The following is a 24,661-nucleotide window of genomic DNA, read 5'->3' on the forward strand; positions in this document are numbered from 1 at the left end:
AAATGCTCACATAAAAAAACGTATCGCGATTTTACATGAATTGGCTCAATGCCAACCTCATACTGCTGACAAAGGTAAACCGATAAAAAACTGCACGAAATGAGAAATACTGACTGGAAGAAAAACACCCACACTGTAAAGGGGGTCGCATGGAAAAATCATTGCAACACTCGGTGAAAAATCAATAATGCTGAAATGTATCCACAGACACAGTCGGCCAACAGATACTATATAACTTTGTTAGTATACACATGCCACGAATGAAAATGATGGCATTTAAAAATAGATCGGGAAATGCTTTTATGGTCATACCAATCTATCCTTAAGATGCTGGTAAAGCAGTCATCATCCTCACCATTGGCATGGCGTCATAGACGTCATCCAATGCTAACTAGAATGTCGCTGAAGACGACTGATGCCCCCACATCAGGTGAAACACCTGAGAGTAAAGTACAAGATTAATTCATTAATCATTTTACATAGTAATCGTAAACAATCAATGAATTAGAGCCCAGAAATGAAAATTCCAAAACAAATTCTGGTGACCTTGACCTTTGACCAACAGGACCCAATATCTAATCAGTTATCGATTTGCTCTAGGACAATCCATCAATTAAATTTCACCAAGTTATTTTAAACCATTTATGAGTTATAACCCACAAATGAAAATAGCAAAATAACTTCTGGTGACCTTGACCTTAGACCTACAGGACCAGATATCTAAGCAGTCACTGAAGGTCTCTAGGGTAACCCATCCATAAAATTTCAGCAAGTTATCTTAAATCGTTCATGAGTTAGAGCCCGCAAATTAAGAATAGAAAACAGCTCCTGGTGACCTTGACCTTTGACCTATAGGTTCCAAAATCTAATGAGTTAACACGGTCACTGGGATAACCCATCCTTTGAATTTCACTGAGTTATCTCAAATCGTTTATGAGTTAGAGCCCGGAAATTAAATTTACAAAATGGCTTCCTGTGACCTTGACCTTGGACCTACAGGACCCAAAATCTAATCAGTTAGCCCCAGTCTGTAGGATAACTCATCCATTAAATTTTACCAAGTTATCTTAAACCGTTTATGAGTTTAAGCCCGGAAATGAAATTTACAAAATGACTTCCTGTGACCTTGATTTGGACCTACAGGATCCAAAATCTAATCAGTTACTAACCTCATCTAGTACAAAAGTTGTTAAATTTCAGGAAAATTTGTCAAAGGGTTTGGGTGCTAGGGCACGGAAACCACTGCGGACAGACGGACGGACGACGAAGTGAATATAGTATGCCCCCACAACGCGTTGTCGGGGCATAAAAATGACCGTTTTTCACCAGCATGTGTCGTCTTCAAAAATTGATGGCCAAGAATTAATAAATAGAAACTTGGACCGCAGCCCTAGGGCACTTCAGTAGTTCAAACCTTAAAAAATGTCAATTGATTGTTATAGGTCATGGTCCAAAGATCAGGCCCGGTATGCATAAAACTTCCCTAACTTAAGGGAAATTTTTCCTTAAATAGATAAGGAATTCCTTGCCTAAGAATGACTTTTAACTATGATGCATAAAGTATCTTAAGCATTTCTTTTGCCTAGGATATCCTTAACTTCTTGGATAACTCTTATCCTTGGCCTACTTGTGGCAAAATCTTATAGCCAATGAAACACGCTGTTGCAGACTTAGTTTCGAAAAAACCTGGGTTAGAAATATCCATCATTCCAGAAAAAAACCGGCTGTAGTGCACAGGTTGCAATCATGGCACAGAAAAAACGGTTACCTAATTGGAGCTATGAGGAGAAAGAAATCCTTGTAGAGGAGTATTTAAAGGTGAAAAGCATAATCAGAGGGAAGTTGTCACCAATTCTGACGAGTCAAAATAAAAAGGAAGCATGGTGTAAAATAACAGCTGCAATCAACAACCATAGTCCCAATATAAAAAGAGGTCATCAGTGAGATCAGTGATGAAAATAATGCCTTCTCTGTCGAAACGAAATCTTTGGTATATCTCTCGATCATCATACATATCCATGGGATTTTCACAGTCATGAAATATTCTTTGCCTTGGTACAACGTGTTGTAGTGCCTCTACTTCAAGCAGCCCAGCAATAATGAGAGCCATTTTATGGCATCGACACCATACACACTAGGATTTAAGGACTAAATGCTCACTTATCTCAACAGAAAAGGTACCTTAAAGTTAAGGAATTTTTCAGAACAATTTGTATCTTAAGACACTTTATGCATACCACTTATTTTAAGGATATACTCCGAGCAAGAATTTAAGGAAATTCTTAATATTTAGGGAATTTTTTATCCTTAAGATGCTTTATGCATACCGGGCCAGAACCAAGTTTCATTACAATGTTTCTAAAGGACCTTGGATCCAGTAAGATCAACTGAACAGGGTTTATTTTGAAATAATTGATTCGTCCTGGGATTTGCAATAACATATTAAGACGAAATCTTGGTGCACAATACCACTGTAGTAAGCAACTATTATGATATTCATTAGCAATAGGTTTCCCCATACTCGATGGAATGATACACGGCAGACCAATTAATACAATGTTTGTTCTATAAACATAGAACTTGGATGTTGAAGGGCTCTCCCAGTGATGACAAACAAGCATCGATTAGCAGCATGGGGATAAATTCATTAAAATTTTGCTCACTTTCTTCCAGTATCTGAATGGCTAAAAGTTGACTGGGGAAACTGTCCATATTATTTCCAACCCCTATTTCCCTCCTAATGACAAAATATCAGGTATGTAAATCCAGTGGCTACAATTTGCCACCAAGAGGTAACAGAATTAGAAAGTTACCCTCAGCATTATTCTAGGATCAATAAATACATGTGACCCTCAAAACTAAAGAACTAGTACAGACTCATAACAAATATGAGCCCAAGAGCTGTGTTTTTCATTAAGAAAATTCCTCGCTCACGGTGCGTTCATATGCGCTTGTCCGGTGGGTCAGTGTTATTTTGAAATGCACTGATGAGAAATCTCAGAGATGAGAACGCCGACCTTTAAAATCCACGGTTTTTTTCTTGAGTTACCCACGCGAACCAGCTGACGGCTTGCGAGCGCCGAAGGCGCAGTGCAATTTGGGGGGTTTGGGGGGCCCCCAAGAAAATTTTAGAAATCAAAAGCGTTTTCCGAGCACTTAGAGTGATCTTGAACTCATGAACGACTTTTATATTTTGGAAGGTAATGGGTATTTCCAATGTGGCATATTACCTTTGATGACAATCAACATCTAATGCATTACGGGTCGAGCCCTGAATTATTGCAGTTAAATTGGGCTGGATGAATGAACACTAAAAATCATCACAGTGTATAATATCTGAAGGCGTTCGCCACATATGCGACAGTAGTAGGCATATACTATACTACTGTTGCCGCGCGCTGAACAGGCGCTGAAACGCTTTCACTGTTCACACACGACACTTGTCGAGTAAACCTGATAGAAACCACTGAGCCCTTCATGAGCCTCATGTCTAGAGTGTATAGAGTTCCGTAGTCAGGAACCATTTATCCGTGTCAGATCAACAGTGCTTGGTAGCGTGGCGCTTATAAAAGGCCGCGCATTCACGGACCAGGCTCTCTTGATCGTGGACCCGGACCTGGACCTCAGTTATTCTCAGTTAACCTGGGTAAAGTATAATTTCCAAGACTTTCCTTCAGCAATTTAGGCTTATTCCATGTTAGGTATCATATACTATACAGAGATGCTAGGGCCAAAGTACCAAAATTCCGGAATTTAGAACGGGGGTCTGGGGGCCTGATCAACTGCGGTGCCATCGAAAATGGTAATGAGTGTTCAGCCAGGAATGAAACAGTCATTGCCTGTGCATTCGAAACTCTGTCAATCAGGCTGACTGGCCGTTTAGCTGTCTCGGTAACTGTTACTACATTTTCAATATTCGGAGCAGCTCCATACGGGACGGATACTTTTCCTTGTGTCGATGTACTAGCGGCAGTATCACGATCGGCATCTTTCATCTTAAAATACGACGGCAGGCATTCGTTGTGCTTCACATCCCTCGCTGCCTTCTTATGCCGCGCGCTATCCGGGTGACGAAGAATATCTTTTTTCCCACCACTACCGTATTTGACCTGGTCTTTACAAACAAAGCAGTACGCCACGCCAGCTAAGTCTAACTTACGAATGTGGTTCAATAAGTAGTCCCCGTTAATGTCCTTACACTCTAGCCAGTGCCAGTTTAATTTATTTTTTATACCGCTGTCAATTGCCTTTATATCGGCCGACTCCCGACAGACAATCTTTCCGTGCGTGCTCATTTTGCAGACCGTCCCGCTTGACAGCTGCAGGCAAAAATAAAGTTACAAAGCTGCGTGCCTCAGGACACAGCACGCACGTGGTAATAATTAAGATGATATTTATTAAATATCATCTTAATTATTACCACGTGCATCTTCACATTGTTGGCCGTCAGCGGGACGATGTACAACGGCGCGTAAAGATAATTGACTTTTAATTGGAAATGGCGTCACAACAGTGGCGCTCCGCCTACGCACGCACAGATACCACAACAAGCACACATATATACATTGTAGCAGAACGTCCTCGGAAACAGAGACCAAGATAAAATAACACAGAAGCGACAACGAGTACAAGCAAACGAACGCTTTTACGGTTCGTGCCATTACTGGTCGCCGTGAGGAACTTCCACCCAATTTCCGGAATTGACATCGGCGATCCTAAATTTCCGGAATTCCGGATATTTCCGGAAAACTAGCATCTCTGACTATATTATTTTCGGTCTTGTATATATTAATAATTTAGTAGTTAATATATTTAGTTTATCAAATTCCATTTTCCTTTGATTATTTGCATTGTGTGACCAGTTAGTCAATCCAAATTCTATACACCTCAGAACATTTCACAAGTTAGTCAGAAAGGTATACAATTTGGGAACCTAAATAAAACACACTACAATGGCTATCATGGATACAGGCAACAATATTCAGAAATCAAATATGCCAGCACAAGGATGAAGGAAAGGATTACTGTTTATCTTCTTTAGAATGATTTTGTAAATAGCTGTCCAAACAATTCAAACATTCTACCCAGTGAAACTGTATTCGTAGAATTTGTTTTATAAAGATTTAACATACCTCACTTTTGGTAGTTTGAACTTGATTGGTTGTTTGCCTGGAGACTTGCTGGGATCTGGAGCTTGTCCAAGCATGACAACTTCAGGAGTACCTCTTCCAGTTTCAATTTCATCGGATTCTTCCAATGGACTACTTTCTGATTCCCCAGCATATTCTGCCTCTTCTGGTACAACTGCTTCACGTAAAGATGTACTTCCAACAGAAGGTTGCCTATCATTATAAAATAGATTTTACTTAGTCAATGAAAGTCAAAAATGGCTTTCATAGTCTTAAACCAACCCAATTTGCTACAATCTGCTTACAGCAGACCTGCCAACAACTAAAACAGATTTGGAATAATTATGAGAGTAGTTTTTCTCTTAAAACAGGCCCGTTGGAAGTTAAAACCTTTTTGCTTGGCGTGGCCAGTTGCCGATTTTGCAAGATTTTGCACTTGATTTCTTCGAAACCATGGTATTCAAAGAAAAAGAAAAATCCAGTAAACTAGTGCCACGGCTTTCGACACTATATATATAATATCATTTTTGGCAAAAATCTCCTATGAATCGATAGCTATGATCCAGGTTCTTTGCATGCGGCTAGGCATACATACGCTCATACGAAGCGTCTTTTGCCGTTTGTCATTTGCGCTCATACAAATCTGCAGCACTATTGGCATAAGATTTTGTGCCATGAAAAAGCTGACTCACTCGTGGCCGCATAGGTAAACCAACTAGGGGTCCAGGGACACCATGCCCACTTGGGAAGCGGTTCCAAATGCTCAACAATCTAACATTTTCAATATTCAACGCCCCGTGATTCAACGTGACCATATACAAAACCCAATGACCTTGAAACTCACCGTGATTCAACGTGACCATATACAAAACCCAATGACCTTGAAACTCACCACAATCATAGAACATGTCAGCAGCTACGATTTTGTAATCGATTGTGATAACAAAATATGCCTAGGTACCAATATAATAAGGAAATACTAAGTTATTCTTTTATTCGTTACCAATTTAATATGGAAATACTAAGCTATTCTACTATTCAACACCCCCTCGTGACCATATTCAAAACCCAATGGCCTTGAAACTCACCACAATCATAGAACATGTCACGAACTATAACTTTGTAATTGATCATGGTAACAAAATATGCCTAGGTACCAATATAATAAGGAAATACTAAGTTATTCTTTTATTCAACGGCCCCTGGTGACCATATAGAATAACTAATGGCCTTAAAACTTGCCACAATCATAGATGATGTCATGAGCTACAATTTTGCAATTGATTGTGGTTACAAAATATGCAATGATACGAATATAATATAGAAATACTAAGATATTGTATTATTCAACGCCCCCTGGTGGCTATATACAAAAACCAATGACCTTGAAACTCACCACAGTCATAGAACACGTTATGAGCTACAAGTTTCTTATCGATTGTGGTAACAAAATACGCTTAGGTATCAATATAATGTGGAAAAACTTTTTCCCACCTACGAATGAGTACTGATGACACCAAGATGGCCACCAATTGCGTCATAATTGGCTCATCAAAAATACCTGTCTCAGGTATAAAACATCCCTTTTCAAAGAATACCCATCACAAATTGCAATGAGAAATGGCAAACCAGTAGGGAGCTACAGGACTCAGAATTCGGGCCAAAATTGACATTTTTGGGCATAAAAAAGGTCATAGGACGGTCATCTTGAGTCCGATTGACCCAATTTTTGTTATGCTGATGGGCCCTGGGGGGATTCTCATACATCCGAAAGATCAAGGTAATTGATCAAAGCATCTTCAAAATTTCCGTCAAAAAGTTCAAAAATTTGTAAAAAGTGTTGATTTTGGCGAACAACAATGGCTGCCAGTCAGCCATCTTGATTCTGACAGGGCCAGTTTTTGGGCTGAAGATGTGTCTAGGGTAGATACACGTGTAACCCAAATATCAAGACATTACATTGAAGCTTCTTCAAAACTTCCCAAAATAACTGGATTCCGTCTACGGACGGACGGACGCTACGACGGACGAAAAGTGAACGCAATAGCCTGCTGGGACTAAAGTCCCACTGCACCATGAAATTTTGATGAAAATCAGTCAATTGACACAATCGCCACACGCAGTCTACATGCAGTAATCATATACAACTGAATGATTCATTGTGAATCTATGTGGTAGTGGGTTTTCCCCAATGACTCAAATACATTCCATACTCGAACCCTATTGTATTTGAACGCTTCGTGGTGGTAGTAAACATCTACCAGGTGGTGCTCCGGTAGATTTTGTGAGTGAATTTACAACTTTTATGAACTTTTGACAAGTTTTGCCGGAAAACCAAATTGAAGACTAAGGCAGTGAAGCGAAAAGATAATATTCAATTGAATTCCAACGGCGCGAATGGCTCTGATATGGACTGAGGAGAGTATTCAAGGATTTTAACCCTGCAAGGCCCAAAAATCAATTTTCAAGACCTAAGTGCTAAACTCAAGGCTTTTATTTTTGATAATTCAAGGATTTCAAGTCCCACTACGAGCCCTGCTAGGTAACCCCAATTCTACTTGAGATGAATACTATGAAAGTTATACAATTTATTGAATATCAAGACTATAAAACCTGTGGATATTTTCTTCAAAAACATTTTTCTATTCATAAATTGGCTGCCAATTGTGTAACGCTTGACTTGTCAAAGAATCTGTCTGACATGTTTGAGAGCCTTCGTCAAAGTATAACCGTCAATAATTTCAAGGAAAATCAGGGTTCATAGCCTCCAGGCCCAACTTAATTTAAGTACTTTCAAGGACCTATTTCAACAAAATTCAAGTACTATTTTCTGAAAAATACCATATAAACACTAGTATTTAAGGTGAATTTATTGCAATGAAAATTCCTTAATTGCAGAAATTTAAAAGAAGTACAAACGCAAATCATCATAAAGAAACATCCACGTGTAGCAGAGCACTTGATAACTTTGGAATCTTTCAGCTTTATTTTAAGAAAGATTTACTACATGTATCAGAAATTAATAACTTTAAAACAAGAAATCTGTGGGCCTTTCAACGGAACTACAGGTAGACCTCGCCATCAAAAAGCCATACTATCGAAAGCAAAAATAACAAAATTATACAAAATCAAATTACAGCTCATCGACCTATTTACAATCGATTAATTTGCTCCTTTTGAGTTTCGATGGCTGAAATTACATCGGCCAACTCATGTGATTTGTCTTTAGCCGAATTTCTCATGGTCACAGATTTTAAAATGAGCTCATGAGTTTCACTTTGTTTGCGAGATTTTAAACTTTCATCAGCCAATGAATCAGCAGAGGCGTTCAGACTATTAATATCAGTTTCCAGGCATTGTTTTTCGCAGTAAGCTCATTCAATTTCTGTTCCTTTCTTGCGCTTTAAATCTTTATCTGATAACTGAGTGGGAGCTTGCTCCTTGAGAAAGTCTTTGTAACAACTATGCGCTGATCCAGCATGTGTTACCAGCTCAGGGGGAATCGGAACTTTTGTGACATCACCATCAAAACTAAGTACGTGATCACAAATGAGCCTTTGAGCTCTGTAGGTCATTTCAGCCATATTATCCCTTTCCACCTGCCGGTTTATGGAAAACCCTCTTACAACAGAGGCTTGACCATGCGATAAAAGCAGTAGGTTTTTCACAACATTCCACAATTTTGGGAATTGGGAAGTGTTTATTCCCATGTGCATTAAAAGAAACTGATCCAAATAGTCTTTTAACCTATCAAATGAACTAAATGATGACTTATTCTTATTAACATAGACAAAGTACTCATCAAAGCTGCTTAGAATGTCATCACAGTCCTGTTCTTTCACAGGCTTGTTTGTTACTAATATTGTAAGGATACGTTTAAACTCTTTTTTACACACATCCTGATTGTTAGCTAAACGCACTGGATCAAGGCACTGAATATTTCTTACAATACCATATTTTATGGGTGCTTGCAGTAGTAATTTTTTCAGAAGAGCAATAACAAAGTTACAAAACTCACTGCGGAATTCTAGAATTTGACGTTCAGATATTTTTTTTGTGGCAGTCAATTCACGCAGCTTTGTTTCAGCACTAAAGCCCACCTCAATTTTGGAATGACGGACATGACTCTCAGTATTGGACAGGTCAATCTCAAGAAGCTTGAGTATAGAGTCTGCATCATCAACAACACTGGATTTGATAATACGTTTCATAAGTCTCCGAACAAGATCGGACAAATCTCCTGCCATAAAAGGCAACATAGGGCTGTCTGATTGATACATTGTCATGAATGGAGTTGTTCGTTTTGCTACGGAGAGAAATGCTTGAAGGCGCGGAATGGTCATGGAGTGTGATGCAGCATTTTTTACAACTTGATATGAATTACATGTTGGTTGTGAAGCTCTCTTCAACTTAGTCTCAACCCATTCTACATACTGTTGAACAGCAGGCCAAATATGTATGGCATGTTCGGCGGCGGGGGCGTTTTCTAACCATCTGTAAAAAGTATTGACAAAAAATATGGCATCAAACATTAATCATTGAATAAGGTCACATGAATAACTGTATTTAATGGATTCCAGAAACAGCACTAATTTCACCAACACTGGTGTTAAAAGAATGCAGCTTATTTTAATACTGGTATAAATGTGGGTGTGGAAGGCACTGACACTAAAATAAACACTAGGGCACTATTATTATAAGCTGCCTTTCAATAATGCAGCATTAGATTTTCTTGCCGTATCCGACAGGTTAGTTCATGAATGAGTTAAACTTCTGCTCTGGATTGAAGATGAGGGAAGACATACCTGTGACGACAGAATTTCTTTGGAAATACCGTTGAATGCTTCATGCAATCCTCCCTTCTTGCAGGAGCATCTTTAAATAACATATAAAGGCTGGTCAAGAGAGATTCAATATTCCATTTCGATGTTTCTGACCCAGACTTGAATGCATTGTTGAGAATATGCAATCCACATGATCCTATGTTTAACAACCCAGAATCAACAATATACTCATCTTTCAAATAGTTACTGAGTTTATCATAAAAACACCAATTTACGCTCGGACCGTCCATGGACAATTGATACAGTTCAGAATAATTCAAATCAAACTCTGCCGTGAACGCGTTTAACATATCAGCTGCCGTAGCATGTCCAATGAAAGCTGATCCATAGTCATGCGAAATAACTTTGCCTTCATCCCATGAACGAAACATAACATCTAACTGCTTTGACTGTGTTCTTTTGTTGAGCGATTCATCAAATAACAAGACGTAGGGACCTTCTCCTATTTTGTTCTTAATCAGGTCCTTAAGATACGGATAAATTCCGAAATTTACCAGATAAGACACCTTTCTCTCGCTAAAGATAAATTTGTCCGCAATTTCTGAATCTGGAAACATGTACTTGAAAACGCTTGGGGAACGTTCACATGACTTAAAGGAATAATGTCTATAGACAACATTCAGCGCCCAAACTATTTCAGCCCGCAGTACATTTTCTTTGGTCAGAAAATTATCTAAACTGTGGCTGGTATGCCCACTGACTGCAGCTGGTTCTGAGGCTGTCGAAGAAGCTCTGAAATGTATAAAATTGAAAAGCTTTTCTTGCTCATTTCAATCACCAAAGCTAAAAGAAGCAGCCTCACTTCATTCAAAGTTAATCTCAGGAGCGCGATTTAACGACAAAAACCTTGGTAGAAATTTTGAATATTTTTTGCGTTCAAAAGTAGTGATAAACCAATGGAATGGATTGAATATTATGATCACAATGGCCTGTAATTGCTAATAAGAAATATCCGATCAATTGTTTAGACCTAACCACAACAGAAGAGAGAAGTTTTCATAAACTTACCTGTTGTTGTTACTATCTTTATTGTTTTCAAAAAAAGCTGATAGCTTCGTCGTTTTAGATATTGCTGCCCCACCAGTTTGATGTTTTCTTGAAACCGCGTGACTCATTAGAGCCGCTTCTCCCATCGAAGATATGTCAATGGTTTTGGCGCATATCTTGCACCTAGCTTCTGTTGAAATTGGTCTTGAAGTATTTTGTTTGTTTATTTCATCACAACGGCATTTGTATATACGCAGCGCGCGATAGCGGTAGTGCCGCCACGTGTCTACTAATAGATTTGTATACGCATTGTCAGCAGTGAGCCACGTGCCTAATACATTTGTACTGTATATATACACAAGTCAGCAGTATATACGAGTCTATAGCACGCCGACAGTACAGAGTCACAGCACTCTCACATGTGGTTGGCAGTGCGCGGGCGTATTGAAGTCAATACAACAAACTAATTGACAAAATTTGGACAACATTAAAAATTCAAGGACTTCCAATGATTTATACTGAAATTTTGAAAATTCAAGCATTTTCAAGGCCTTGAAAACGCATTTAGCGATTCAAGCACTATTAAGCACTTTCCAGGATCGCTACGAACCCTGAAAATTTGCAAACTGTTCGGAAGCTACAGGCCTCGGAATTCAGGGCAAAATGACCTTTTTGACCAGAAAAAAAGGTCACACGATGGCCAGCATGTGTCTGATCGACCAAATATTTCCCATGGGGGATACAAACATATGCGAAAGTTAAGGATAATTGATCGAAGTGTTTTCAAAATTTCCCTTGAAAACTTCACAAATGTGTAACAACAGCAGCCTGTCGGGTGAAAAAGATCTAGGGGTCTATATCAACATAGTCTATTATCCAGATAGAAGATCAATAGAAAATTTAGAAGAGATCTAGCCCACAGATCACTGGTACCAAGTTTTAGTGCAGGACTAGTAACCGAAGATCTGCTGACATCTTTCAGGAGTGTGGAACTGCTCTATCAATGAAATAATTAATGTGATGATTAACATAATATGAGTAATGATATCGATACCTGATATTTGTGTACTGTACTTCTTCATTGTTTGTGTTGATGAGATCGAGTGTATTGTTATAAGACTGAATAAAGTATCTTGAATCTTGGTACAAAGTTTAATCTTGATCCAATTAAAACTTATGACAAGAAACGATTCATAGAAATATGGGCCCCAGGCTCTAGGGTTACCACAATTCCATGTAAGGAGATGTGTCCTATGACAATGCTGACACTCATCAACAAGACTATAAGTTAAAACCTGTTGGAATTTTACAATTACTCAAAAATTACAATTTTGTTCAAAAATTGGTATTTACGAGGAATACTTACCTGGGAAAATACACTATAGCCATATTGCTTTTGGCTAGGCAGATAACGCCCGAATCGACTTTTGGTAGGGGCGCTGTAACATAGCGCCATCTGGCGAGACGCCATCATCTTTTTGCGCCAATAATCCCTCAATCGCCTGGGGGACGGCTGGGTGGGAATACCCGTGTATTTTCCCAAGTAAGTATTCCTCGTAAATACCAATTCTTGAACAAAATTGTAATATTTACTTCGAATACATTCCCTGGGAAAATACACTATAGCCAGAATCCCAAAGAATGGAGGAGGGAGGCGACCAAAAGTCGATTTAAATTCTCTACACTTACACTCACCCTAAAACTCACTGCAGAAAACCGCAACAAACCCCAGGTGAGCCAGTGGAAAACCAAAAATCAGGGAGCTACCGTGCTGCTTCCTTTTCAGTTCCTAACTGTACTGGTAGATAATAACATGCCTATTATGACCCTGTTACGTTTGAGTCGAAAAAAGGAAATCAAACAACCCGGTGTCAACTGACTCCCGGATACCTTAGTAAGGCACTGACTGCCATAACCTCGATATTAACCTAAACCAGTAGGTAAAAAACTTAAACTCTAGACGCAGCCTTGCCCAGGCTATATAAATGAAATCATGATTCATGTCTAAACTTAATACCTATAACAAAAGGGACCCTTACCACTAACTGTCTTAAGGTAACCTAGGCCCTGTAAAAGATGCCCACAACTTATATACATCAACTTTCTTATAGCTGAATACAGAAGAAACCCTTTAATCCCCAGGACCTGGTTTAAAAATGTCTAACTGGGCCCGATGTTTTTTGGGTTTTTGTACGCTTATTCGCTGTGCAGTAACAATTGGACCCAACGTGGACAGTGAGCCTAACTGTCCAGAAACGTCCTTCAAATAAAATGACGAGAAGGTAGGAGACGTCCAGAAGGCTGACCGACAAACCTGTTCCAAGGAAGCCCCCGTGAATAATGACCAGGATATGGCTAATGCCCTCACCTGATGAGAATGTATCCCGAGCGGAGCCTGGGCCCCCTGAGAATGCAGAGTTTCTTTAATTAAAGATACAATCCATCTAGCGATTGTGTCCCTTGAGATATCTCTCTTATCCCCTTGTCGGAGAGGAATAAAGAGCCTCTCCCTATCTTGTCTGTGGGGAAGTGTCCTCTCTAGGTACTCCTTTAAAGCTCTTACTGGACAGAGCGACGTATCAGGAAGATCGTGAGATACCCTATGCGTCAAAGCCTCGATCTTCCAAGATCTGGCTGCTACGGAAGCCTTTTGATTCTTGGCAATGAAACTAAGACCAGGCCTTAAAATGACAAACCTATCTTGTGGACCAAAGGAAATATGACCCGGACGCATCGATAAAGCATCGAACGCCTCGCGGCCATCGCTAAGAACAGTAAGAACACCGTTTTCTTAGATAAGTCTGACAGGGTAGTATTGCGGATAGGCTCGAAGGGAGTGATCATAAGTGCTCTAAGAACCACTGTTAAGTCCCATGGCGGGATATCTGAAACCTGTTTGGGTCTCTTAACCCCAAAACCTGATATCAATTGAGCTATTTTCACATCCTCCGTCACTACAGGGACGCCCGCTGAACGAAAAGTATGCCCTATTGCTGATCTGTAGCCTTTAATGGTTATAACCTGTCTATTCTTCTCTTCGAACAGGAAATAGAAAAAATCTATTAACTCTGACACAGAGGGGTGGAGAGAATCCACCGCTCTCCTATTACACCAATCGGAGTAACATTCCCACTTGGAATCGTACAATGCTCCGGTAGAGGGACGTTTGGATTCCACGATAAATCTGGCTGCCCCCGAAGAAATTCCTTGGTTTGAAAGCTGTCGCTTGACAATGGCCAGGCGTGTAGATTCAATTGGAATTGATTTGGGTGTAACTTGACCGTCCCTGGGACAGTAACCCGGGGTAATTGGGCAGAGTGCGAGGGAAGTCCACCAGTAGATGCAGGAGTCTGAAGAACCATGTCTGAGTCGGCCAACAGGGAGCCACTAAGACCACTTGACAGTTGACTGCCCCCTCTATCTTCTCCAACACTCGATTGAGTAGGGGAGTGGGGGGAAAGGCATAAGCCAGCAGGTTGTCCCAACTCAGAGATAGAGCGTCCACCCCCCACGCCAAGTCGTCTTGAAATGGGGACACAAACACCGGACACCTCGTGTTGAAGCGAGTGGCAAACAGGTCCACGTTCGGACTTCCCATCAGGGCCCGGACTTGATTGGCTACCCTGACTGCCAATGTCCACTCGGTGGCTACTGGCTTGTCTTGGCGAGACAGAGCGTCGGCCACCACATTCAGGCTGCCCGCCAGGTGAGAAACCGAAAGAATCATCCCTTGAGCCTGGACCCAGGTCAGAATCTGAGCTGCTAAGTTGGATAATGTTGGGGACCTGGTCCCCCCCTGGTTGAGCAAATAAGCCTTTACTGTGGAGTTGTCCGTTGACAGCCACACATGATGACCCCCTAACCTCCTTTTGAAGTGTTTGAAGGCCTTTTGAACCGCTAACAGTTCCAGGTGATTTATGTGGAGATGAGCCTCTGCTCGAGACCAGTTCCCGGCTTTCTGAAAACCTTCTACATGTGCTCCCCAGCCCTGATGGCTGGCATCCGTGAATAGATGAATCGGGGCCTTCAAAGGTGCTAGGGAGGTGCCTCTTGTCAAGTTCTGCGCGAGAGTCCACCACTCGAGGTCGGGGATTAGGTTCACCGGTGGTACCGGCAATAAGGTATCCCACTCTTCCCCTACCGATCTCCAAGCTTGCTTCCAGAATCTTTGAAGAGAACGGCTGTGTAAACGACCGAGCGTAACTACGGGTGCAACGGAACTCATCTGGCCCAAAACCTGGGACCAGGACCGAGCCGATCTGGGCGCCCCCGTCAGGAGACCGAGAACTGCCTCCCTCAGCTTCTGAACTCTGGCCTGTGCTGGTCTGACTAAGGCCTGCGTCAGGTCGAAGTGCATACCTAGGTACGTGAACCTTTGAGAGGGGGTCAACTGGGACTTCTCTAAATTCACTATGAAACCTAATTGACGGATCAATGCCAGTGTCTTGTCTAAGGCTTCCTTGCACTCTGCTTTCGAATTTGCCACAACCAGCCAATCGTCCAGGTAACAGAAAATGCGAACTCCCTTCGACTGAAGGTGTTTCTGAACCCTTTTGACAAGTTTGGTGAAGACCCAAGGGGCTGAACTCAGGCCGAAGGGCAGAGACCGAAATTGGTATGTTCTTCCCTTCCAGTGAACTCTTAAATACTTTCTTGAGTTCCTGTGTATTGGTACTTGTAGGTATGCATCCCTCAGATCTATGGATGCTGCCCATTGGCCTGGCTCCAGCCCCTGAATCACCTCCTTGGGTGTTGTTAGCTTGAATTTTGGAGCTATGATATAACGATTTAGAGCTGACAGATCTATTACCGTCCTTAAGCCCCCAGATGATTTTGGGACGGTGAAAATTCTTGAATACCATCCCGGGGATCCTAGAGGGATTTCTTCCAGCGATCTTTTTAAAATCATCTCGTTGATCGCTGGCATAACGTGGGACTCCTGCCCCCACTTCGGCCTCATTTCCACCGGCTGATGAGATAGATGCGGTTTGTGAACGAATTTCAGTCGGTATCCTTTGGAAACGATCTTTGTAGCCCAAGTGTCGCCAAATTTTTCTAGCCAGTGGGAAGAGGCGTCTTGAAGGCAAGAGCCCACTGGCCTGACATCTTCAACGGGTACCTGTGTTGGCGCGGCCACGAAAGGGTCGATTGAAGCCCCTACGTAATCTAGCCCTACCCCTTTGGGGATTGTCACTGTAAGAACTTTGAGAATAACTGACATAGTTCAAATTGTTATTGTTGTCGCTTTGAGCTCCCTTGGAGCTTGTCCAACGCGCTTTTTTGTAGCTTAATTTGCTGTTGACTTGAGATTGATTGTATACGGGCTGATTTGCAGGTGAGTTTCTGTAGGTAGAGTTGCCGGCGTAATAACTAGGCTTTTTTGATGTCTTCCATGACTGCCTACCGGCCTTAGCCTGAGAATCTCTGATCTTGGTGGCCTCCGCATCGGCGGATGCGCAGCATCCAGAGAAAACCCGTGAGGAATTGCCCAGCGGTGCTCTGTATAGAGCTACTTTCACTGGGTCTGGAAGTTTGGAGTCGGCCAACAAGCTATATCTATTGATCAAGGCTAGGTTAGCCTGGATCCTTATACCCAAAGGTACTTGGTGACACAACGCCTTGGCCATAGACTGTAGAATTCTCTCTATAGTCGCCACGTGTTCGGACATTGTCTCTGGATCCGGATTATCCTGGACTAGTTGAGACTTTACTTTTTCTAACTCGCCGTGCATGGCAACCAGTGAAATGTCTTGGAAAGACGCGATTTGACAAATGCTACGAGCTAATTGGTTCAACGCTCCCATTGCTTGTTTTGGTAAAGTGTAGGAAGGCGGTGGTTTTTTGGGTAGTCCTATCGTGGTTGACCCATCGGAGTCTAACTCAAAGTTTGTTTTGAATCCGGGATCATCAGCATCTGGTGTGGCGTAATAATAAGTCTTGTACCCCGATATGGGAGGATACAACGGAGAGAAAAATTTTGAATCCTTCATGCCTGCCTCTAATGGAGGATAAGACCAAGTATTGTCTGTACGCTTACCACCCCACAGTGTCGTGTCCAAAGTCTCACGCCATTCTTCTCTATATGCAGAATGTGGTGCTAAAACTAACTCTTCGGTGTCATCGGATGGACTGAAGATTTTGGCGGCCGACCCTCTAGGCTGGGTTGTTTTAGGTTTGGCCTTGGTACCTCCGTACCGGGAGAAAACTTCTTTTACTAAGTCCTTGAATGGAATGTCTCCCGTCTCTTCCATTGTGGATGGTGACGGAGAGCACGATCTGTGCATGTCTCCGTCCCTGGATAGACCAGGATCTTCTGGATCATGAGATTTTTCGTCAGAAAAATCGTTGACATCATCCAACACCAACCCATCTGTTGGGTTGCAGGACAGCCCTGTTGGCACTGATGGAGGCTTGGGGCCCGGGTTTCCTTACCTTTTAGTTGTTAGAACGAGACCTTGACCCAGAGCTGGGGTCAGACGGTGAACGACGTCGTTTTTTATTAGAGTGCTGGTGCCTACGTCTAGTAGGAGACGAAGAGTCGGACCGACTAAATCTCGATCGGGACCTGGACCTAGACACGGATCGTCCCGGATCATAGCCCTGTTACCGAGTATCCGGGCATTCAGGTATATCAACCTTGCCCGATGAGGACGCTGGGGTCTTAGAAGGTGTATCAACCTTGCCCAAACGTTTAAATCTCGGTCCCCTAGGGGAACTGGAGACGTCGTGATCCGACATGTTAAACCCTAAAATAAGCTGAAATGAAGGGTTAATTATTGATACGATTTTTAGTACAGATTATTAATTTTCATGAATGATGAGACGGAAATCAATTACGTTGAATGATAATTATTAAATATATAAGGCGGGAGGAGCCGCTAAGAAAACAGCACGGCGCTCCCGCGAAACCGGAAGTAGAAAACCGGTGGCAAAATGTTGAAATGCGCATAAATTAAAAACGATCTCACCCGAAGTTCGACTTCTATTCCGAGATCAATCACTCTTATGTCTGTTTCTTATATCAATTAGAACGGATGTCCGATCCAACACGAAGAATTTTAACCGATTTACGAACACTGCCGAAACACGTTCTCTAGAGAACAAGCGCCAAGCAAAAAGATGATGGCGTCTCGCCAGATGGCGCTATGTTACGGCGCCCCTACCAAAAGTCGATTCGGGCGTTATCTGCCTAGCCAAAAGCAATATGGCTATAGTGTATTTTCCCAGGGAATGTATTCGAAGTAAATACCACTTTCACATCTATGAATTAGAATGTGGCAACCTTCAAATTTGATAAGGGTGGACACCAGTAGCAATATTTGATGGCCTAGACTTCCGAAAATAACTGGATTCTGTCTAGAGATGGAGGAATGGACGAACGATGAGAGGGAAGAAAAGTGAATGCAATATCGCTGGGACAAAAGTCCCAAGTGGGCTAAAATCGTATACCCTTCAATTTTTCACTCCCCAATATAGGGAGACCAAACTAGAGGTCCAGGGACACCATGCCCAATTGGGAAGTGGTTTCAGATACTCAACAATCTAACAATTTCAATATTCAATGCCCCATCCAATGACCTTGAAAAAACCAACGAATTGAAACTCACCACAATCATAGCACATATCAGCAGCTACAATTTGTAATTAATTGTGCTAACAAAATATGCCTAGTACCAATATGATATGGAAATACTAAGTTATTCTACTATTCACCGCCCCCTGGTGACCATATGCAAAGCCCAATGACATTGAAACTCACCATCATCATAGAACATGTCATGAGCTACAACTTTGCAATTGATCATGGTAACAAAATATGCCTAGGTACCAATAAAATAAGGAAATACAAAGTTATTCTACTATTCAATGCCCCCTAGTGACCATATAGAATCATTTATGTCCTTGAAACTTACCACAAACATAGACCATGTCATGAGCTACAACTTTCCAATTGATTGTGGCAACAAAATATGCATAGGTATGAATATAATATGGAAATACTAAATTACTGCATTGTTCAACGGCCCCTGGTGACCATATGCAAAGGCCAATGACATTGAAACTCACCATCATCATAGAACATGTCATGAGCTGCAATTGATCATGGTTACAAAATATGCCTAGGTACCAATAAAATAAGGAAATACTAAGTTATTCTACTATCCAACACCCCCCAGTGACCATATAGAATAATTTATGTCCTTGAAACTTACCACGATCATAGACCATGTCATGAGCTAAAACTTTCCAATTGATTGTGGTAGCAAAATATGCATAGATACGAATATAATATAGAAATACTAAATTGTATTGTTCAACACCCCCTGGTGGCCATTACAAAAACCAATGGGCTTGAAACTCATCACAATCATAGAATATGTCATGAGCTACAACTTTGCAACTGATGTGGCAACCAAATATGCTTAAGTATCAATATAATGTGGGAAAACCTTTTTCCACCTATGAATGAGTACTGATGACAAACCAGTAGGAAGCTACAGGACTCAGAATTCAGGCCAAAATCTACATTTTTGGGCAATAAAAAGGTCAATGGACAGCATACAAGACTACAAGTTAAAACCTTCTCTAGGTTAATTTTACAATTCCTCAAAAAACCACTTTCACATCTGTGAACTAGAATGTGGCAATATTTCTATGGTTAATGACCTTCAATTTTGATAAGGGTGATATTTGATGGCCAAAACTTCCCAAAATAACTGGATTCCGTTTACAGACAGACGAACTGAGAGACGAACGGACAGGCGGAAGAAAAGTGAAGGCGATAGCGCCGGGACAATAGTCCCAAGTGGGCTAAAAATGGTATACCCTCAATTTCAAACTCCCCATTGTGGGGAAAACAAGAAATGGGTGACCCAAATTCCATGTAAGGAGATGTGTCCTGTGACAATGTTGACACTCATTAACAATACTATAAGTTAAAACCTTTTTTAGGTTAATTTTTCAAAAAACCAGTTTCACATCCATGAACTAGATTGTATCTATATTTCTATGGCTAATGACCTTCATTGTTGATAAGGGTAAGCATTTCACCTGCCCAAACCTTAACACAGGTTCAAGAATTGCATTCAGAAATGTAAGCAGCATCATGCCAACAAGAAATTTTCGACGGCCACCACAGTGGCAATATCTGATGGCCAATGACCTTCAATTTCAATAAGAGCGGTAATCTCACCTGTCAAAACCCCCGATAAATGATAACTTAAACCCTTAACACATATAGAAAGAGTAACCTTTTGAGTGCCTTTTTGCGATCAACTGGTGGACTATCACTGGGTGAATTTAGCAGACTAGGACGTCCAGGTGGGGGTAACCCTACAAAGAATTTAAAGTTAGTTAATCATTATCATTAACAGAAAGAAGGTATCTTCAGAAATTAACTTTACAATGCCTGATGAGGCAAATTACAAGTGTCTAAGACATAAAGACCATTCAAAATTTCCTGCGCCAACTTAAGTTTTAGGGGCTCTACCCTAAAAAAATATCTAATCTGAAGCCTTAGCAGAGCATCTTATACTAAAAAAGAGCAGAAAAGTACACTGAAATTTGCCAAAAATTGCCTTGTTTTTATTGCTGGCCAATAGAATTACAAAATAAAATGCAGATGCATAACTACATATCCAGACAAACATATGCGTAGAGTTACGAGAAGAGAGCCAGTAGTTTAGGAGATCTCCGGACACGATTGTGTCCAGGGACGGACAAACTGATTCCAGTATACCCCCCTCCTACACTTTGTAGCAGAAGTATAAAAAGTGTGTAATTAGCCATATTTACAGCACGCCGAACCGTTTACAATGAATAGAAACAGTGTAGTGCATACAATGGGGCATCCTGTTCAGAATGAAATTTGTACGTGTTTGTGGTCTCTTGCCATATGAAAAAAGATCTTCTTAAGTCCTTAAAAGGTTAACCTACACCCTGCATCTACATGATGTATTTAGAGTAATAACGTCCATGAGGTAAGTATAAGTCAGAAATTCTATATTTACCTTCCGGTGGTAGATGCAACGGATTAGGTGGTGGGGGTGGTAAACGAGGAGGACCATTTAGTGCTTCAATCAAAGAGACAGCTTCATACCCATGGGGTACACCTTCTTGACTTATTCCTGAACAGCAGTCATCGTCATCGGAATTACTCTAGAAAAAAAGATGTATACACGGATTGATAACTTGCTTGGGGAGTTGATAACTTTCCATAGAAACTTTCTTGGGCTCGGATATTTACATACATTTATTGCAGTAATAAAATCTAGGTTCCAGCGCACACCAACCTTGGTTGAACGTGCGGGATCAGTCTTGAAATTGGTATTCATGCGCAGCATAGTGCTGACGACAATTCAATTCATTCTTGATTGACACAATTAAAATTTCACAATAACACATTACTTTCACGTTTTTAAAATTCTTTTAATTTTGCCTTATTTTCATTGGGTGCTTGCGTAAGCAGCCATTTGAAAAATCTTTGTAAGAACATTTATATTTTTATGGACTTACGCTTTAGCGAAGTCGATTTTGCTATCACATATTTATCTTTCTTCCTTTGGTACAAAATAACTCCCGAACAAGGCTTAGCTTCTCTTGGGAACTTTCAAAACATTCAATGTAATAATAAAATCTCAATCCCTATTGAATTTCATCGGAATCCGTTGCTCATTTATCAATTTAGTTATTTATTTGTTGTTGGAACTACATTTCGTTTCGTAAGAACACACACCCTGTTACGTATATTCATGCCAAAAACTTCATGCCATTTCCTTTCCTAATTTGAAAAAAAAGAAATTTTTGATCTAATTATCCTGTAATAAGTCAGTTTTCTGCAATCATTTGAATTCAATCCAATTGTTTTTTCACTCTTTTTCATTTGTCCTGCTTAATCTCTAGAGTACCAATGTTTAATCTTGATGCTGGATCATGACATACACTCATGTAAATTAAGGAAAGTCCATATTAAGGATTTCATTTCTTGTTTTAGTTTATCTAAAACTTAAAACCGCTTTTCTGTAAAATAAATTCTGAATTGAATTGAATTGACTTGACTGATTCCCTGTCTCTTCAGAGAGCCAGGGGGCGGTAGTCTATGGTGGCATTTATACTTTATCGGATGATCGTAGTGAAGTGTCATTTGAAGGAAATGCAAGTTATTCTTGCTTTATGTCTTTATTTTTTAAAAAGAAAAATCGTGGCTCCTATCTATTTTCATGTTCGCTTGTCTTCACCTGAAGTCACTCGGTAAGTCAAAATTATTTCAAGACAATCTTTATAGTAATCTAGCAATTATCAACATACGATAGGGTCCGAAAAGACACCACAATTTTCAAATAACAACCTTCCGAAAGCTTGCACTAATGCAGCCGTCAATCCTGTATCCCCCTGGACAGAGATCGACACCCCATCGACGCCGAAATGCTGTCGATGTCGGGACGATGATTTAAAATGACTAGGTCGCCTGTCTGACGTTGGTGTGCACAATTTCGATCATTGCCTTGCCGTTTAAGTTTAAATCTTACAACGTATGCCTGTCGCTCAGACCGATATTAAAAGGTCATTGCCCTGTCGGTCGATCGTTTAAAAGAGCGCGCAAATTTTGTTCATGAGCAATATAATTCTAGGATTTGAACCACGCAGCGATAATTCAACCAGTCTCCCATTATTATTGGGATTCAATTGTGCAGCGCGAGGAGCCGGGGCGAGTTGGTTTCTTATCACGTATCAATTGTTACTCTAGACGTGCAACAGAGTCCGAGAAAAATGATCGATAAGAATTATGCAACTGCATTGAATGGAACTGAAATAAATTGCCCATGGGCAAAGTGTGCTTTACCTTGAATCCTAGAAAGCTTGAAAGCTTGTTTGGAGTAAGGGCATTGCTTGAAAAATCTTTTTAATTCGTGACTTCAAAGTTCTAGATGTTTATGTTGTATTTTATCTTTCTTAAAGAATTATTTTGTAGTAGTAGTTACGTTATAGTTCTATGCTTCAATGTATGAATGAAGTTCATGTGACAGGCACTAGTGCCTGTACTAATACTAAGTGGTAGTTTTAATTGCCGCAAAGGCCAAGTGATGACATTAGAATCGATCCAAAAATCCTCGAAACATCCCCCTTAGGGTTTCACGCCTGATGTGTTTCATCTTGGCATGGATACATGCTAGTAAATTTTCTCCCCAAATAAAGAGCAACGGACATTTTTTAACGATCACTGAAACCCTGCGTTTTTTTGTTTCTACTACCTGCACCGCAAACAGTTTATTTTTGCGTCAGTCAATCCGAGTCGGCCTGTGTTTAAGGCGGGATGCAGCAGCTAAATACTGCTGTCTCAGCATTATTGGAGTATATCCATGGCAGAAGAGATACTACGGGTGTTGTTCGGTGAACGGCAGAATTTTTACTAGCGACGCTCGCTATATGATCTTCGACCGTAAAAACTAAGTAGGGCTTCATACCAAGTGGGCTTAAAGTGCATGGCAAATTTAACTGCATTGATACTGTAAGCTAGATATATCCTGACACACATCCAATCTGTCCAATATCCAGGTCAAATTCCTAATATTCGATAGTTAACCTCTGGCGGTAATACATACTAGGAAATACGGTATTTTACTTACCTGGTGATGGCGCTGTGGTTGCAAATTATTTGTCAATGATTTCTTCTTCATAGCCCTTATCTGCAACAATGCTCGAAATGGTGCACGGCAAATGGGGCAATTATTTGCCTGGTATCGCAAATTGTTGGCACATGCACTACATAAACATAAATGTCGACATGGTAGGATCAGTGTATCCCGCGATTCAGACATACATATAACACATTCAGACCCAGTATCCTCAAACTCATCTTCTTGATTTGACTGTAAAAAAATAAATGTATAAATAAATGAAAAATACCTGAGATTATACATGTACGAAGTTTGTTAGAACAAGATGAAAATGCATCTAAACCTGGTTGGTCCATTTTCACCCGTCAAGGAATTTCGAACTCATTAAGCTAAAGCCATTCCCAGAACCCTTTGACCTTAAGAAATGTTGGTTACTAGCCCACCAGAATCCTGTCATACCAATCAGCACTTGTAACAATCTTCATAAGGCTTCTGTTTGATTTCCCTTAAATGGTCCAATCAGCAAACATTTTAGCAACTAGAATGTCAATGAAGACGACTGATGCCCCCACATCAGGTGAAACGCCTGAGTGTAAAATACACCCGAGCATATGTTGACCTATTTATGAAGGCAGGAAATGAAAGATGCAAAACGGCTTTCCGTGACTTTGACCTTTCACCTACAGGATTCGAAATCTAATCAGTCGATTACTGTCTCTAGCGCAACCCATCCATAAAATTTCACAAAGTTATCTTATACTGTTTATGAATTAAGAGCCCGGAAATGAAAAATACATAACAGCTTCTAGTAACCTTGACCTTTGACCAACATGATCCAAAATCTAAATCAGACGTAATCTGTCGAAAGGGTTTAGGTGCTAGGGCACGGAAATTACTGCGGACAGATGCCAGACGGACGGAAGACGAAGTGAATACAGTATGCCCCAAAAACGCGCTGTGGAGCAACTGATGTATATATGTATGTGTGTATATATATATATATATATATATATATATATATATATATATATATATATATATATATATATATCAACATAATTGATTCACTTTCTTCACGTGTTCT

The 24,661-nt window shown here is 40.6% G+C and overlaps 1 protein-coding gene across 2 annotated transcripts in view; it reads right to left on the minus strand.

The window, feature by feature from the left end:
* The window catches only part of LOC141904637 (putative E3 ubiquitin-protein ligase MGRN1), a 124,027-nt gene that overhangs the window by 51,185 nt on the left and 48,181 nt on the right, over nucleotides 1-24,661 (minus strand). For both annotated transcript variants that reach the window (XM_074793264.1, XM_074793263.1), the window contains exons 6-9: nucleotides 23,587-23,829; nucleotides 20,971-21,118; nucleotides 20,212-20,293; nucleotides 5,133-5,342 (exon numbers count right to left, since the gene is read on the minus strand). In XM_074793264.1, coding sequence (XP_074649365.1) covers nucleotides 5,133-5,342; nucleotides 20,212-20,293; nucleotides 20,971-21,118; nucleotides 23,587-23,829 — 683 coding nt within the window. The remainder of the gene's footprint in view (nucleotides 1-5,132; nucleotides 5,343-20,211; nucleotides 20,294-20,970; nucleotides 21,119-23,586; nucleotides 23,830-24,661) is intronic.

The sequence above is a fragment of the Tubulanus polymorphus genome, chromosome 4, assembly GCF_964204645.1.
Source record: "Tubulanus polymorphus chromosome 4, tnTubPoly1.2, whole genome shotgun sequence".
Lineage (NCBI taxonomy): Eukaryota > Metazoa > Nemertea > Palaeonemertea > Tubulaniformes > Tubulanidae > Tubulanus > Tubulanus polymorphus.